The sequence below is a fragment of the Medicago sativa genome, chromosome 8, assembly GCF_051527215.1.
Source record: "Medicago sativa cultivar Bolivia chromosome 8, Bolivia_mono, whole genome shotgun sequence".
NCBI classification, from domain to species: domain Eukaryota; kingdom Viridiplantae; phylum Streptophyta; class Magnoliopsida; order Fabales; family Fabaceae; genus Medicago; species Medicago sativa.
Genome location: NC_140756.1, coordinates 64,422,159 through 64,434,649, shown reverse-complemented (window position 1 = coordinate 64,434,649; position 12,491 = coordinate 64,422,159). Strand labels below are relative to the sequence as shown.

Below are 12,491 nucleotides of genomic sequence, written 5' to 3'. Positions count from 1 at the left end.
GACATAAGAACACGTCCATTTCTCCTTCATATTCAATATTATTATTTTTTAAAAAAATTGCTGAGTTTTAATAGCTCGTGTGACTTTTGTTTACAAGAGAAAAACTAATTCATATCATTAAATATCAAGTGTTCAATTAATAAACATGATAATTGACATTTGAATGATCGTCTTTGCAAGATATAACAGACCATATTAGCCGCTTTTCATAGAAAATTTCACATGAAAATCGTAACAAAATCCCAAATGAGGATCTACATTTAGCAAGAATAACGTCTACTTTCATGTTATCTTGAGGCTGTTTGTTCGAGTCCATTGAAAAAATAATTTGATTGAAACTCAACTTCACAATCCATTCTAAAGTCACAAGGAGCCCTAAAGCTTCATTGATTTTGACCGGGACAACATGTTGCAACCAAATTGTTTTAGCACCGATAAAGAGACATGTTTGGTCTCTCAGGTAAAATCCAATTCATGTTATGTTGTGTAAAGATGAGAAAGCAACATCAATATTACATTTAATAAATCCTATGGCAGGATCGAGTAGTCCTAAATTCATTTGACAAGATTTTGCCCCTATAAACAATCTCAATTGGTCGCTCCACTTCATGCTCCCAAACAACAAGGTTCCTGATCCACCACAAACTCCACATCATCGTAGTTAGCACATGGCAACTATCCTTCGACAAAAAATTAAATAACTTCTAGAGAATTTATCTGAAACATAAGTTGTTCAGCACTAAAGGTTCAATCCTCTCCCATTAATTAATTGAACACCACACGACTCTACTCTCCGTGCAAGGTAATAATAAATGGTTTATATTTTCAAACTCACCACCATTGCAACAAGGGTAGACATTCGCATGTTGCACACCCTTATCACACAACCTAACAATATCGACATTGCAATTGTACCCAAACTTAAGAACCCACAAATATCTATTTTATCGAGCATATGTCTACTATTCTACTATTGCATGTAAAAATTAGAAGTAATATGTATGTGTAAATAAATTGTATAAAAAAAGATGTATGTGTAAATAAATTGAAGTAGCTAATAAGATTGGACCCACGACTTTTGAGCTCCTTTTGTTCCTTCAAAGTGAGACGTGACTTCTCATCTGAAGGGTTGTATTGCCAGCACTAACAAGGCAGTACCAACATGCTCCTTCCAAAAAGTTGAGGCCCCAGTTAGGATTTTGACATTACAACATGCATGCATGTATCTATGGGTCCCTTGTGTTTATCCATATTCTCTCCTCCCATAATAACTTTTTTTTTTTTTGAAACATCCTCCCATAATAACTTTAGAAGACAAATTTTGAAACTTAAAATCCCAGTCTTTATATTCTGTATTCTATGCCGTCTTACTTTTACCAACAATTTTCATTCTCAGAGTGATTGTCATGTTAATTTGTTTTACACCTTTTTTTATTAAATATATTTAGAGCCTCTGCCCTCTTGCCTCTAAGTCTATAAAATTATGACCTTTTAAGGACTAAATTTTCATATACATTAGACACTATTTATTATATTACATAGTTTAAGGACTAAATTTTAAATAGGTTGATAGTTTATAAACTAAATTGATAGTTTGGTCTTAACAATTTGTAATTTTGTCGAGATCAAACCATATATTTAATGTTATTCTTTTTTAAGTTGTGAAATGTCCATGCATTTTTGTATAAAAGAAAAAAAAATGTTCATGCAAGTATAAAAAAAAAATTATCTGATCTGGAATATGTCCTACGAAACTTCATAACATCCTTCTATAGCAACTCATTTCTACATATCTACATTTTAATTATTTTTTATATGTTTATCATTCATCGTTTTCACTTTTCACCCACCTTCTCTCGCCTTTCATTCTATTCTTTTTTGTTGGAAATGGGTGCTGGTGGGGACTGGGGAGGATCCAACTCCAAAATCATCTATAACCTATTTTGATGTTAAAACTTAAAATGTTTTTGTTAATAAAAATTTGGAGAGAGGGCATTGGAGGGGCACAACCTATTAGTCTAAGGGACTAAATTAATGTCCACTTTCTAATTTTGGTTGAATATTTTCACTTCTTCAACAGACAAAAAAAAATAATGTACACATTGCATCGTAATGAATTTGTCAAAGTTGAAATGAACCGTTGTGATTTTGAAAAACTTACAATGTTTATCTTTTATTAAATTACAATGGCTTACTGTAATTTTAATAAACTCGTCATGATATTAAACATGCACTAAAATAGTTGTATGATATATCCAACATTTAACTATAATATGTTAAAAATAAGAAAAACAATACTTTAACATCAAAAGTTTAATGTTAAATACAATGTCATTTGATTTTCCTTTTTCTTTGGATAAACTTCATTCTTAAATTTTGTAGAAACAATATCTATAATCTAATGAAAGACAAAAACATCTACAATCTATTTTTTTTTTTTTAATTTAACTATCATAACAGCTGAAGTTGGAGTAAAAAAAAGGCAAAGTTGTAGGTAGGCAGGCAGTACATAGCCCACGTCGCCGGCCTTAGCATGTGAAATGAAACAAAAGTGTTTATCTTGTGATTACAAAGTGAGTAACGAAACATGGGCTAGCTAATGTGAACTTAACACTCACGAGAATAGCTACTTTAGCTTAATTTCACATCCATTGAGCTATATTGTGCAATAATCACTTCCTTGTTTCGACATACTAATGGTGTGTTTAGATCCACGTTTGAAAACCACGACAACCGCAAAACCACGTCCCAATGTCATATTTTGCCGTGAATTCGAGAAGCTATGAATTTTGCCTTAGATGTGTATCTATTGGTGTTTTGATGTGGAATTAACAAACACACACTAAAAGTAGTTACTCTACACCAACAACCAGAGGAGTATTGTTATCCATAACGTAAGGGTCTTCATTGACAATTAAGACAAGCATGAAAAAGTTGGGGAGAAACCCTATTAAGTCTTGACTCTTCAGTTGGGTGGACCAATTGATAGGAGGAAAAAACACGTAAAATGATTGTGATTTCAAGCTTTGATTGAAATGACCAATAGTTGTTGGCAAAGGCAGTTTGGTAACCACTTTGAGAATTTTTGTTTTGATCAATGAAACTTGTTCTAGTGGAAATGATTGTGATTTTCATTAGAAACTTGAGTGTAGAAATCTAGATTTAAAAATGGTAAAAAAAATCTAAATAATAATAATAATTAATCATTGCTCCTTTAACATGAGCTCTTTATTTAAATAAAGCTGCTACAAATGATGCAATTGATGTACACAATATACAATTGCTTAATTTTGAAAATATCTAGCCCATATGCAAAGAGAAATGTAAACAAAAGTACTTTTTTTAATGTAGTGCTTCATTATTTCTCAAACTATCTCTATTATTGAGTGAAGTCCAATTTTAACCTCATACTTTTTAGTAGGACCATATGAAGCTTCACCACAGAATAGTAAAAGAAACTAAAACAAAATATGAAATACAGTACAATTTGCCATTGTCACTGTCAATCATAACCAGTAATTTTGGAAATGAGGTGATCAGAAACAACAAGTTCAATTTTGGAAATGAGGTAATCATTGATGGATAACAGAGCCTGATGGACCCAACCAAGTGAAATCTTTTCTGCTAACAGTACACTCAATGAACGGTGCTTCCCTTGCACTTTGTTTGCTGTGAATTATTAATCAGCAAAACAACCAGTTCTGTTCTGCACCACAAAATAAGGGAACAAACTAAATAGGACAAGTACCTTGAGGAGTAATAACCAAGGAGCACATGACATTCTATGCGATCGTGTATTACAGGATTTGTACATTACAAAGAGAAATAAACAAGCCTGCTTGAACCGCATCCCAACCGGATCTGCGAATCCTGGCCGTTTATTTATATCTCACAACAAATGATAAGGCACTACTAAAATGCAAAGGAGAAAAATGCATGCATGTTTCTTATAAAAGTAAAAAATTACTAACTAGGATCCCTAGACTATAAGAGGATTGAGCTAAAACCCTAAAACTTGTTGACCTTCTCTTGAAAAAATGATTATTCAAATATTAGCCCATCTAATTTTGGGCTGTGCATGGAGGGTTGCGCATAGGCCAAAGCCCCTACAGAACTAAAATATTCTATTGCTAACTCGAGTTAAGAACCCCAAGTTGAGAGTTCTCACTCAAGCATCAACTACAATAACAAAGAATGATACAATACAATGAACAAATTTGTAACATCTTAAAAGGCTTAGGTGGGGTTTAACTTAAGACTTCAGAAAACTTTTACCATAACACCTTAATTTCTCCATGGCAACACGAATTTTCTCTGAAAGTGTAGTGTACAGATATCGTTGTGCTGCCTCATCCAAACCATCGGAAGTTTTGGGCCACCCGATAGCAGGGAATGAATCATTCCGAGACTGGGCAATAGCCATTTCACTCATTGCTGGAAGGTCAAATTCAATTGGATCGCCAATAATTATGTTAATCTTCTTATTGCATAATGGTAAAGGAGGTCGTCTACCAAACATATATTTCTCTGGCATCACCTAGAAAACATAAGCAGAAATTTACATTAGAAACCAGAATCAGCATAACGAAATTAAAATTTAGTATACAATGCCACAATACGACAGCGCAAAAACATGCATAGAAACAATGATGAGATACTTGCATAGCAACGGTTAGGCATATGCAGCATTTTTTAAACAAGAATCATAAGAGTAATGGCAGAATCAAATCTCTTATGCAGAACATAATACAAGAAATATGGAAAAAGTCAGAAATCTTTAAAATCGCTCCAGTTTCTAAATATGAATCACAATAGCATTAAGACAATTGCAGATCCGGTCATGCAGAGAAAAAAAGTCTAGTACGGTTTACTACGAGCACAGTGCTTATTGGATAACCAATCGTATGCTTAAGATATATTAAAACAATAATAAAAATACATAAAACATTGTGATGAAGTTATTTCAATTATTTGAATAACAAAATTATCTGAGTCAAAAAAATAAAAATATTATCTTAATCTTCTGATTGGTCATTGTTCAATGGGCATATGCTCATGAAAGAATTGCTCCTTCAATAATTCTCACAAGTAGCAATCCTTTGATCTCTAATCTCTTGCAATAGATAATAACAAGAATTTATATAAGCCTTTTGTTACGACAAATTTATAATGTATTGAAATCCTTGAGAAGAAAGCAAGCATTAAGAAAAAGATCATGGCAAGATCAAACTTAAAATGTGTAAATTACAATGCCAAATAATTAGAAAATGACAGGACATATATCAAGGCTTATTGACTCATTGTTCAACTCTTCATTTAGTCTTTGAACCATCGATACATGCTCATTACTATCTTAAAATGATTATTTTGCATCATGAATTTATAGGTAATATTAAAATTGTGTTCCTTGTAAGAAAATACTGCTGATTTACAAGATTCAAATGCTCCAATTCCAAAAGTCTAACAACTAAATTCAATGACTTACATTAGACTCTCTTAATATAACAGACAAGATCAATTAGAAGTGCTACAAATGGTATATAAGGCAATCCTCGAACCCCAAAGGTATTAGAGGAAAGAGGAATGCTCTAAGTTACCTCATGAAAACCATGATGAACAATTGGCAATACAATCGGAGTTATAGGTGCACGGACGATTAGACTAGCAGTTCCCCATTTCAATCGCCTTATGGGTGCATCGTCTTGATGAACTTTTCCTTCTGGAAAAGTATGCAGCTGCAATGGCAAAATTCATAAATGTTGTGTCAGATGAGATCTGCTGTACCAGTTCAGAGAACTTTCCATTTGGGGCACTAAAATGCAATATCAATCTTTTTAAAGCAATAGTTTCAGAAACTTCTGAAACTTTGTATCTTTTAGTTCTGGTATATCAAATTACTGCATGCATCTCCATAGAAGTTGCACACGGAGATCACCCTGCCAAAACGTAATAGAGGAGTACAAGTGACCAGAAAATAGTGTGCCCAAATATAAAAAGCAAGGAAAGATGATATGATTGCTAACGAGACTCAATTGTGGAAAGTTGATGGCCTCTGAATTTACCCATGAAATCAACGCAATCTTATCCAATTTTTATAGCTTTTGTTCTTAATCAATTGTCAAACACCCAATGGTCAAGCAAATAAAACAGTCAAATAAAAAAAAATAGGATGAATCTAATAACCAATAAAACAGAAGGGACATACACCCACAAACCTGTTTATCCTATACTTCTATTAACTGCTTGTGATATGCCAATCACCCAATATTTCAGAGTAGACAATAGTTGATGAAGTCTTTTATAAAATAATCAGCTTCTCGTTAAAATATATATAAATTGAAAATATCATTAAGCGATAAAAAAAATCTGGTGAAGTTGAGGCATTAAACACTCAAAAACACAGTAAAATTCAGTAACTCGCCCACATTTTCAAGATAAGCAGCCAGAATGTAAGTTTATTAAAATATAAGAGAATATTTCATTTTCACAAATAATAGGAAACAAAGCTTGAGCTTGATTTGACTAAGAGGAAAATGTGTTCCCACTAAACCACAGTGGCTTCTTTTACATCCACAATTTTCTCTTTACGAAAGAAACACACACTCTAAAGTCTAAACTCTACTCACCCAGTGACACACAAGAAAGATTGTTTACCAAATAAAAAGGAAAACCAACACTGATCAAGCTTCGTGGAGATTTACTATGAAAAGTTCATTTTACACTATTTGAAAATAAAGTAAATAGAGATTTATTTCCTTCTTTGCATCGCTACTCTTCTCCAATTCAGTCCATAAATGCATCAAAAACAAGAGAAAATAAAAAATAAATGCAGTTAAAGCTTGTTATCCATGGCAGAAAATGGTTGCTAGAGCTTTGATTTGGTGTCTAAGAATTCTCAAAGAAAAAATTGGAAAACTATAAATAAAAATCACTCGTAGCTTTGATTTGGACTCGAGAAAAATTATTCACTTTCTACTCTAAAAAACCTCCCCTGAATATTCATTCTCATTATAACACCTTTTGGATGCTACAGAGTAAGTAACAGACTCTCACTAGGCCCATCCTGGCCACTTTCTTAGACCGCCTCGTGTAGACCTTTCCTATCAAGTGTTGACCCATGAGACAATAGGTGCCTACTATCTGTCCTCTAGGATCATCTCATATTCTGGCTACTATCAGAAAATTAGACTCGAAAACATGCAGTCCATTTAACATCAACCGAGAAAAAGCAAGGACAATAAAAACTCTTAGCGATACTAGAGGGCTATGATAATCAAAACATGATATAAATTACCCAAATTATCATCGTAAAAGAGTTATGCTTGTGTGGAGGGAAGAAGGTAGTAAATGTTACATAGATACCCATTCTCCATCATTTAAGCGCCCAAGCGCTTCATTCATGTGCTCTTGATAAATCCCCCCACCTCTTGTAATAGGTATGCATTTTCCTGTGAATGTTACCATTTTAGAAACAACAAAACTACAATAATCTACAAAATCATAGAAAAGTTTTCAGGATATTTTGATGTATAAATCAATAAGCTAAAAACCAATTACACTAAATAGTAATAGATCATTACATTGTAACCTTCCAATTAGTCCAAGTTTAGTTTTGCAAAGCGAAATGGACTTAATTCAATACTACTGAAATATAGACGATGCACAAAAGGACTTCATCTGAAGTACTATATAGTGATTGGACAAGCACAATCTAAATTCAAGCAATTGTGTTCAATGAAGAATATGCCCTTGATTTCAAAATTTGTTCTCTATAACAAATCGTCACCAATTTTGGTTTTTTTTATGCAACTCATAATTAAATTTCACCATAATAATCAAGGGTTGAGAAACGCCGATACGCTTTCTTTGTTAGAGCACTCTAGCAGGAAGGTAAACTACCCACATGTTCCTATCCCATCCTATCTTATTAGGGAAAACGACATTTTATTGATACCATTTCTCACACATGTTTTCAATCAAGAACAAATATAAATTTAAGCCAAAACAAAGAAAAAAGCCAGACCAAATAGACCTTTATTATTTTTGAGTAATTGAATCTATCTTCTTGATGCACACACTCAACTATACATTAACACAGGTTAATAAAATACAATAAGAGAGCATTTTGATAAACAACTTAATTAAGTGTTTGCCATATAAGAGCTTATGTATAAGTTGTTTCTATAATCGAAGCAGTGATGTCAATCGTAGATCATGGAAAATATCAGTTTGTTCAACTTCAACTACGGTACAATGCTATAGCGCCGCTATAGCCGTTGGAGATGTTGGAGGCTGCAATGAAGGCAACCCAAAAGCCGCACTGAAGGCTGAATATCCAACACAGAACAATAGCTATTTTTTCAAATTCCACTACAAAATATAGTCAAATAGCGGCTCCCATGGTAGCACTATAGCAATGTAGCATAGCAGAATTCGAACAAACTATTATTTTTCGTGACGACGTTGAAATCAAACTAAGTATACATTACAAATCAAATTAAAACTAATCAGGGAATGTGAAAACTAAACATACCGGTGCGAAAAACATATGAATAAAGTGGATTTCTAAAACAAATATCTTCAGCAGCAAGAACCCATCTGGCTAACTTAGTATCAAATATAGGAAAACCCTTAAATCCCCACATTGCCGGATCATCCAAACTGCAACAACAACAACAACACCATTTCCAATCATCATTACAAAAACTAAACAAAATCAAAACAAGAGAGAGAATCTAGAGAGAGAGAGAGAGAGCTGACGTGGACATGTGATTGCTGACGGTGAGGAGAGGGATGCCTTTGGGTCTGGAACGAACGAGATGGAGGAGAGTGTCGGCGTTGTGAACGGAGGTTGTGTTGATGAGAGATGAGACTGTTTTCGCGAAGGAACCGACTGCTGCTATTACGATTTTGCGAGGTATGCCGTGAAGGTGGTCCGACTTCGCCGCCCACTCCATCGTCCGCCGCGACATTTTCCCCACCACCGCCGACAAGAGTCGGAAGTGATTCTCAAGTAATAGTAAATAAATATGAATATGAAAATTTGGTCAAACTCTCATTTTCACTGGTGATTTATTTATTAATTAAAAAAAGGGTCATTAACTTGTTCCCTAAAGGCACAAGTTAAGAATCTAAAAAAAGAATTAAAACATGTGTGTTATATTGAAAAAATAAGTTTTTAACTTTCCAAGACATTGAATGCACAATTTTCAAAAATAAATTTCTACATTTGACTTCTAAACTTGTGCCTTAAGGGCGGCATAAGTTAACATTTCCTTTAAAAAAGGGCAAAATTTTAGTACCAAAAAAAAAAGACAAAACTTATGTCTTAAATCCTTAAAAAAATTATGCATTAATAATAATAAAAAAAATTAAAAAGAAAAAACAATTTTTTTTTAAACAAGAGAAAATAAAATAGAAAAACTAACCAATTAAAGAAGGAGGTACATTGTACCAAAAAAAAAAAAAGAAGAAGGAGGTACATGAGAAATTTTGGTCAAGAATAAGATCAAGTTAAGGAGGATGGGACACTTCCTCAAATTCTCATTTTGGTTTTTAGTTTTAAGCCAACTTATACGTAGCTTTTATATTTTTCAATGAAATTGTGCAAGAATGTGCATAACTTACTTAAAGAAAATTGCTTTTTTGACATGCATAACTTCACATTGACACAAGTAAATTACGCAAAAGCCCCCAGCGGTAGTTAACTACCGTTGGGAAAACCGGCGGCAGTTAACTGCCGCTGGCCTCATCGGTAGTTAACTGTCATTGCGTTCTGTTATATGAACAGAATAGACATAGGAGTTTCCAAAACTCCATTGTTGCATTTTTGGATTTCTCAGGTGCGATGGTTCCGGAATCACATGTGATGGTTCCGTCAAAAACAAGGATTCGAAGGTGCTGGTGTACAATCAGTCGAGGTTGAGGAGGAGCGGGAGGACATGCTACTTTGGTCTTTCAAATAAAAATCTAACGTGAATTCCAATAAAAATTGTGTATTCTAATAAACACTGATTAAATCTAACGTGAATTCGAATAAAAATTGCGTAATGAATAAATAAATTCGAAAAGTGAATAAATAAAGTATTGTTCCATTCGATATCATAACTTATATAGCTGATTCTCAATAATACATGTTCCTAACTTATTATAGGCGAGTCATTACATTGCATTACATTACATTCAGGAATGTACCTTCCAACTACAACAATTATCTTACCTCTGAATGGGGTAAATTCAAACTTGCTAAGCAGCAAGTCTCCAACATTCGACCAGCGTTTCTATTGTTCCATTCAAAAGATTAAATTCTTGTTAGGCTTTGTTTAAATGACGGTATTCAAGTGTCAAAAGAATAAGGTTCATTCCTTGACACTTCAATAGATTCATTTAAACCAGCCTAACAAGAATTTAATCTTTTGAATGGAACAATAGAAATGTCGGTCGAATGTTGGAGTTCTGCCGTTTAACAAGTTTGAATTACCCCATTCAGAGGAACACAATTGTTGTAGTTGGAATGTGCATTCCCTACCTAATCTCGATCTTCTGGCGGAATCAAACTTTTAATGATATCTTCAGTTGATCTCAGCAACGTCACCCGCATATCGATCCACTGGAACATGTTGTGCTCCCAAAACATGCTCGTCACGTTTTCGTCGTTCTTTAATTCCACCCAAGTGAATGATACCCTCCCCTCGTCGATCGTTGGACGTTTATACCGAACGTGTTCCACCCTCCTTGTGTCTCCGGGGTTGACTCCTTGGTTGAATTCATCCAGTTCATCCTTGAGACCTCTTAACGTTACACCAAGGCACCGAACCTTCAACCTATGAGGTTCTCTGCCGTTGAATTGTGCATGAACGTCGATCCACCCGACCATTGCTTCAAATCTACACAATAAGAAATTAAAAACAATCAATGAAAAACTCATTCAAACACTTGTAGTGAAAATTTGACATAAATCCTAAAAATCCTAAACAAACCCTAAAAAATTTATTAAATTCGGAAAAAATATAAATTTAAGCAATATAACTCCATTATAACATGTATTCATAATATATGTTAATAGCATTTCAGATCTACAACATAACTATATTAAAAAAATCCTAAACAAACCCTAAATAATTTATAAAATTCGAAAAAAATTATAAATTTAAGCAATATAACTTCATTATAACAGGTATTCATAATATATGTTAATAGCATTTCAGATCTACAACATAACTATATTAAAAAAATCCTAAACAAACCCTAAATAATTTATAAAATTCGAAAAAAATTATAAATTTAAGCAATATAACTCCATTATAACAGGTATTGATAATATATGTTAATAGCATTTCAGATCTACAACATAACTATATTAAAAAAAAATAAACCCTAAATAATTTATAAAATTCGAAAATTTTTATAAATTTAAGCAATATAACTCCATTATAACAAGTATTCATAATATTTTTTTAATAGCATTTTAGATCTACAACATAACTATATTAAAAACAAAAATTCAAAATTTAAAAATTAAACTACAACTAAAATTATAAACATATAAACACATATACTAACTAAAATGTATGACAATAACATAAGTGATAACTTACATGTGATTTAGTGGAAAAAATTGGATGATTTGGTATAGTTTTTTTTAGAGAGAAAGTGAAAATTTTAGATTTTTAGAGAAAGATGGTGACGATAGAGTGAGTGTCTGGATTCTGGCTACTGACTTGGATATATTACGAACACAACGACAGTTAAATGGCGTTGGTGCCAGCGGTTGTTAACAGCCGCCGCTTATCCCAACGGTTGTTAACAACCGTTGGGGCCTTTTACGTAATTTTCTTGTGTCATTGTGAAGTTCTCAATGTCAGAAAAGCAATTTTCTTACTTAAAACCAGGGCCGGTCTAAGGACCAAGCAACCCAAGCAAGGGCTTTAGGTCTCAAAATTTTGGGTGAAAAAAAAATGTCTCTAAAAAATTAATTTGGTTATAAATATATTACATGATAGATAAATTATATACATTTTCATAACATAACTGATTACTAAAAAGATCTCAATTACTCTTGATCATGAATTCAAATTTTGGTCTACACAAAATTGATTTTATATAAATATTCTGTTAGGAAAATATATTTTTAAAGGCCACGTTAAATTTTTTTCTTTAGGCCTCTTAACCTGTAGGACCGGCCCTGCTTAAAACTAAGCATCCTACCTGTCATTGAGTAGAGGCAAAGTGTTGTCGGATAATAAGCCTTTTCTTAAAATTCTTCTCGTAATTCTGAAGACCAAGGTTTTGCAACATGTTTCTTGTTTTAGCATAGTAATAATTATATGATTTTATGTAATACCTTCATTTAAAATCTTCATGTGTGTTTGAAATATTTTCTGAGATTAATTTCTATACATCATTACTATAAAAAGTTCTCCATATCATCATCCAATTGTATGTGATTTTAATTATAATCTAATTACACAGTGACTTTTATCTTAATTGGA

General features: G+C 32.9%; 1 protein-coding gene across 2 annotated transcripts; it reads right to left on the bottom strand.

The window, feature by feature from the left end:
* Positions 1–3,448: 3,448 nt before the first annotated feature.
* LOC146900479 (Phospholipid/glycerol acyltransferase family protein) lies at positions 3,449–9,004 on the bottom strand. 2 transcript variants are annotated; one of them, XM_085733092.1, is made up of 6 exons: positions 8,761–9,004; positions 8,534–8,661; positions 7,363–7,448; positions 5,598–5,735; positions 4,276–4,537; positions 3,449–3,706 (listed from the first exon to the last, which is right to left on the bottom strand). In XM_085733092.1, the coding sequence occupies exons 1-6, from the start codon at positions 8,970–8,972 to the stop codon at positions 3,684–3,686; spliced, it is 849 nt and encodes a 282-aa protein (XP_085589218.1). In that variant the 5' UTR covers positions 8,973–9,004; the 3' UTR covers positions 3,449–3,683. The 2 variants fall into 2 exon arrangements, with proteins under 2 accessions (XP_085589218.1, XP_085589217.1); XM_085733091.1 differs by lacking the exon at positions 3,449–3,706 and having other exon boundaries at positions 3,750–4,537.
* Between the last annotated feature and the right edge of the window lie 3,487 nt (positions 9,005–12,491).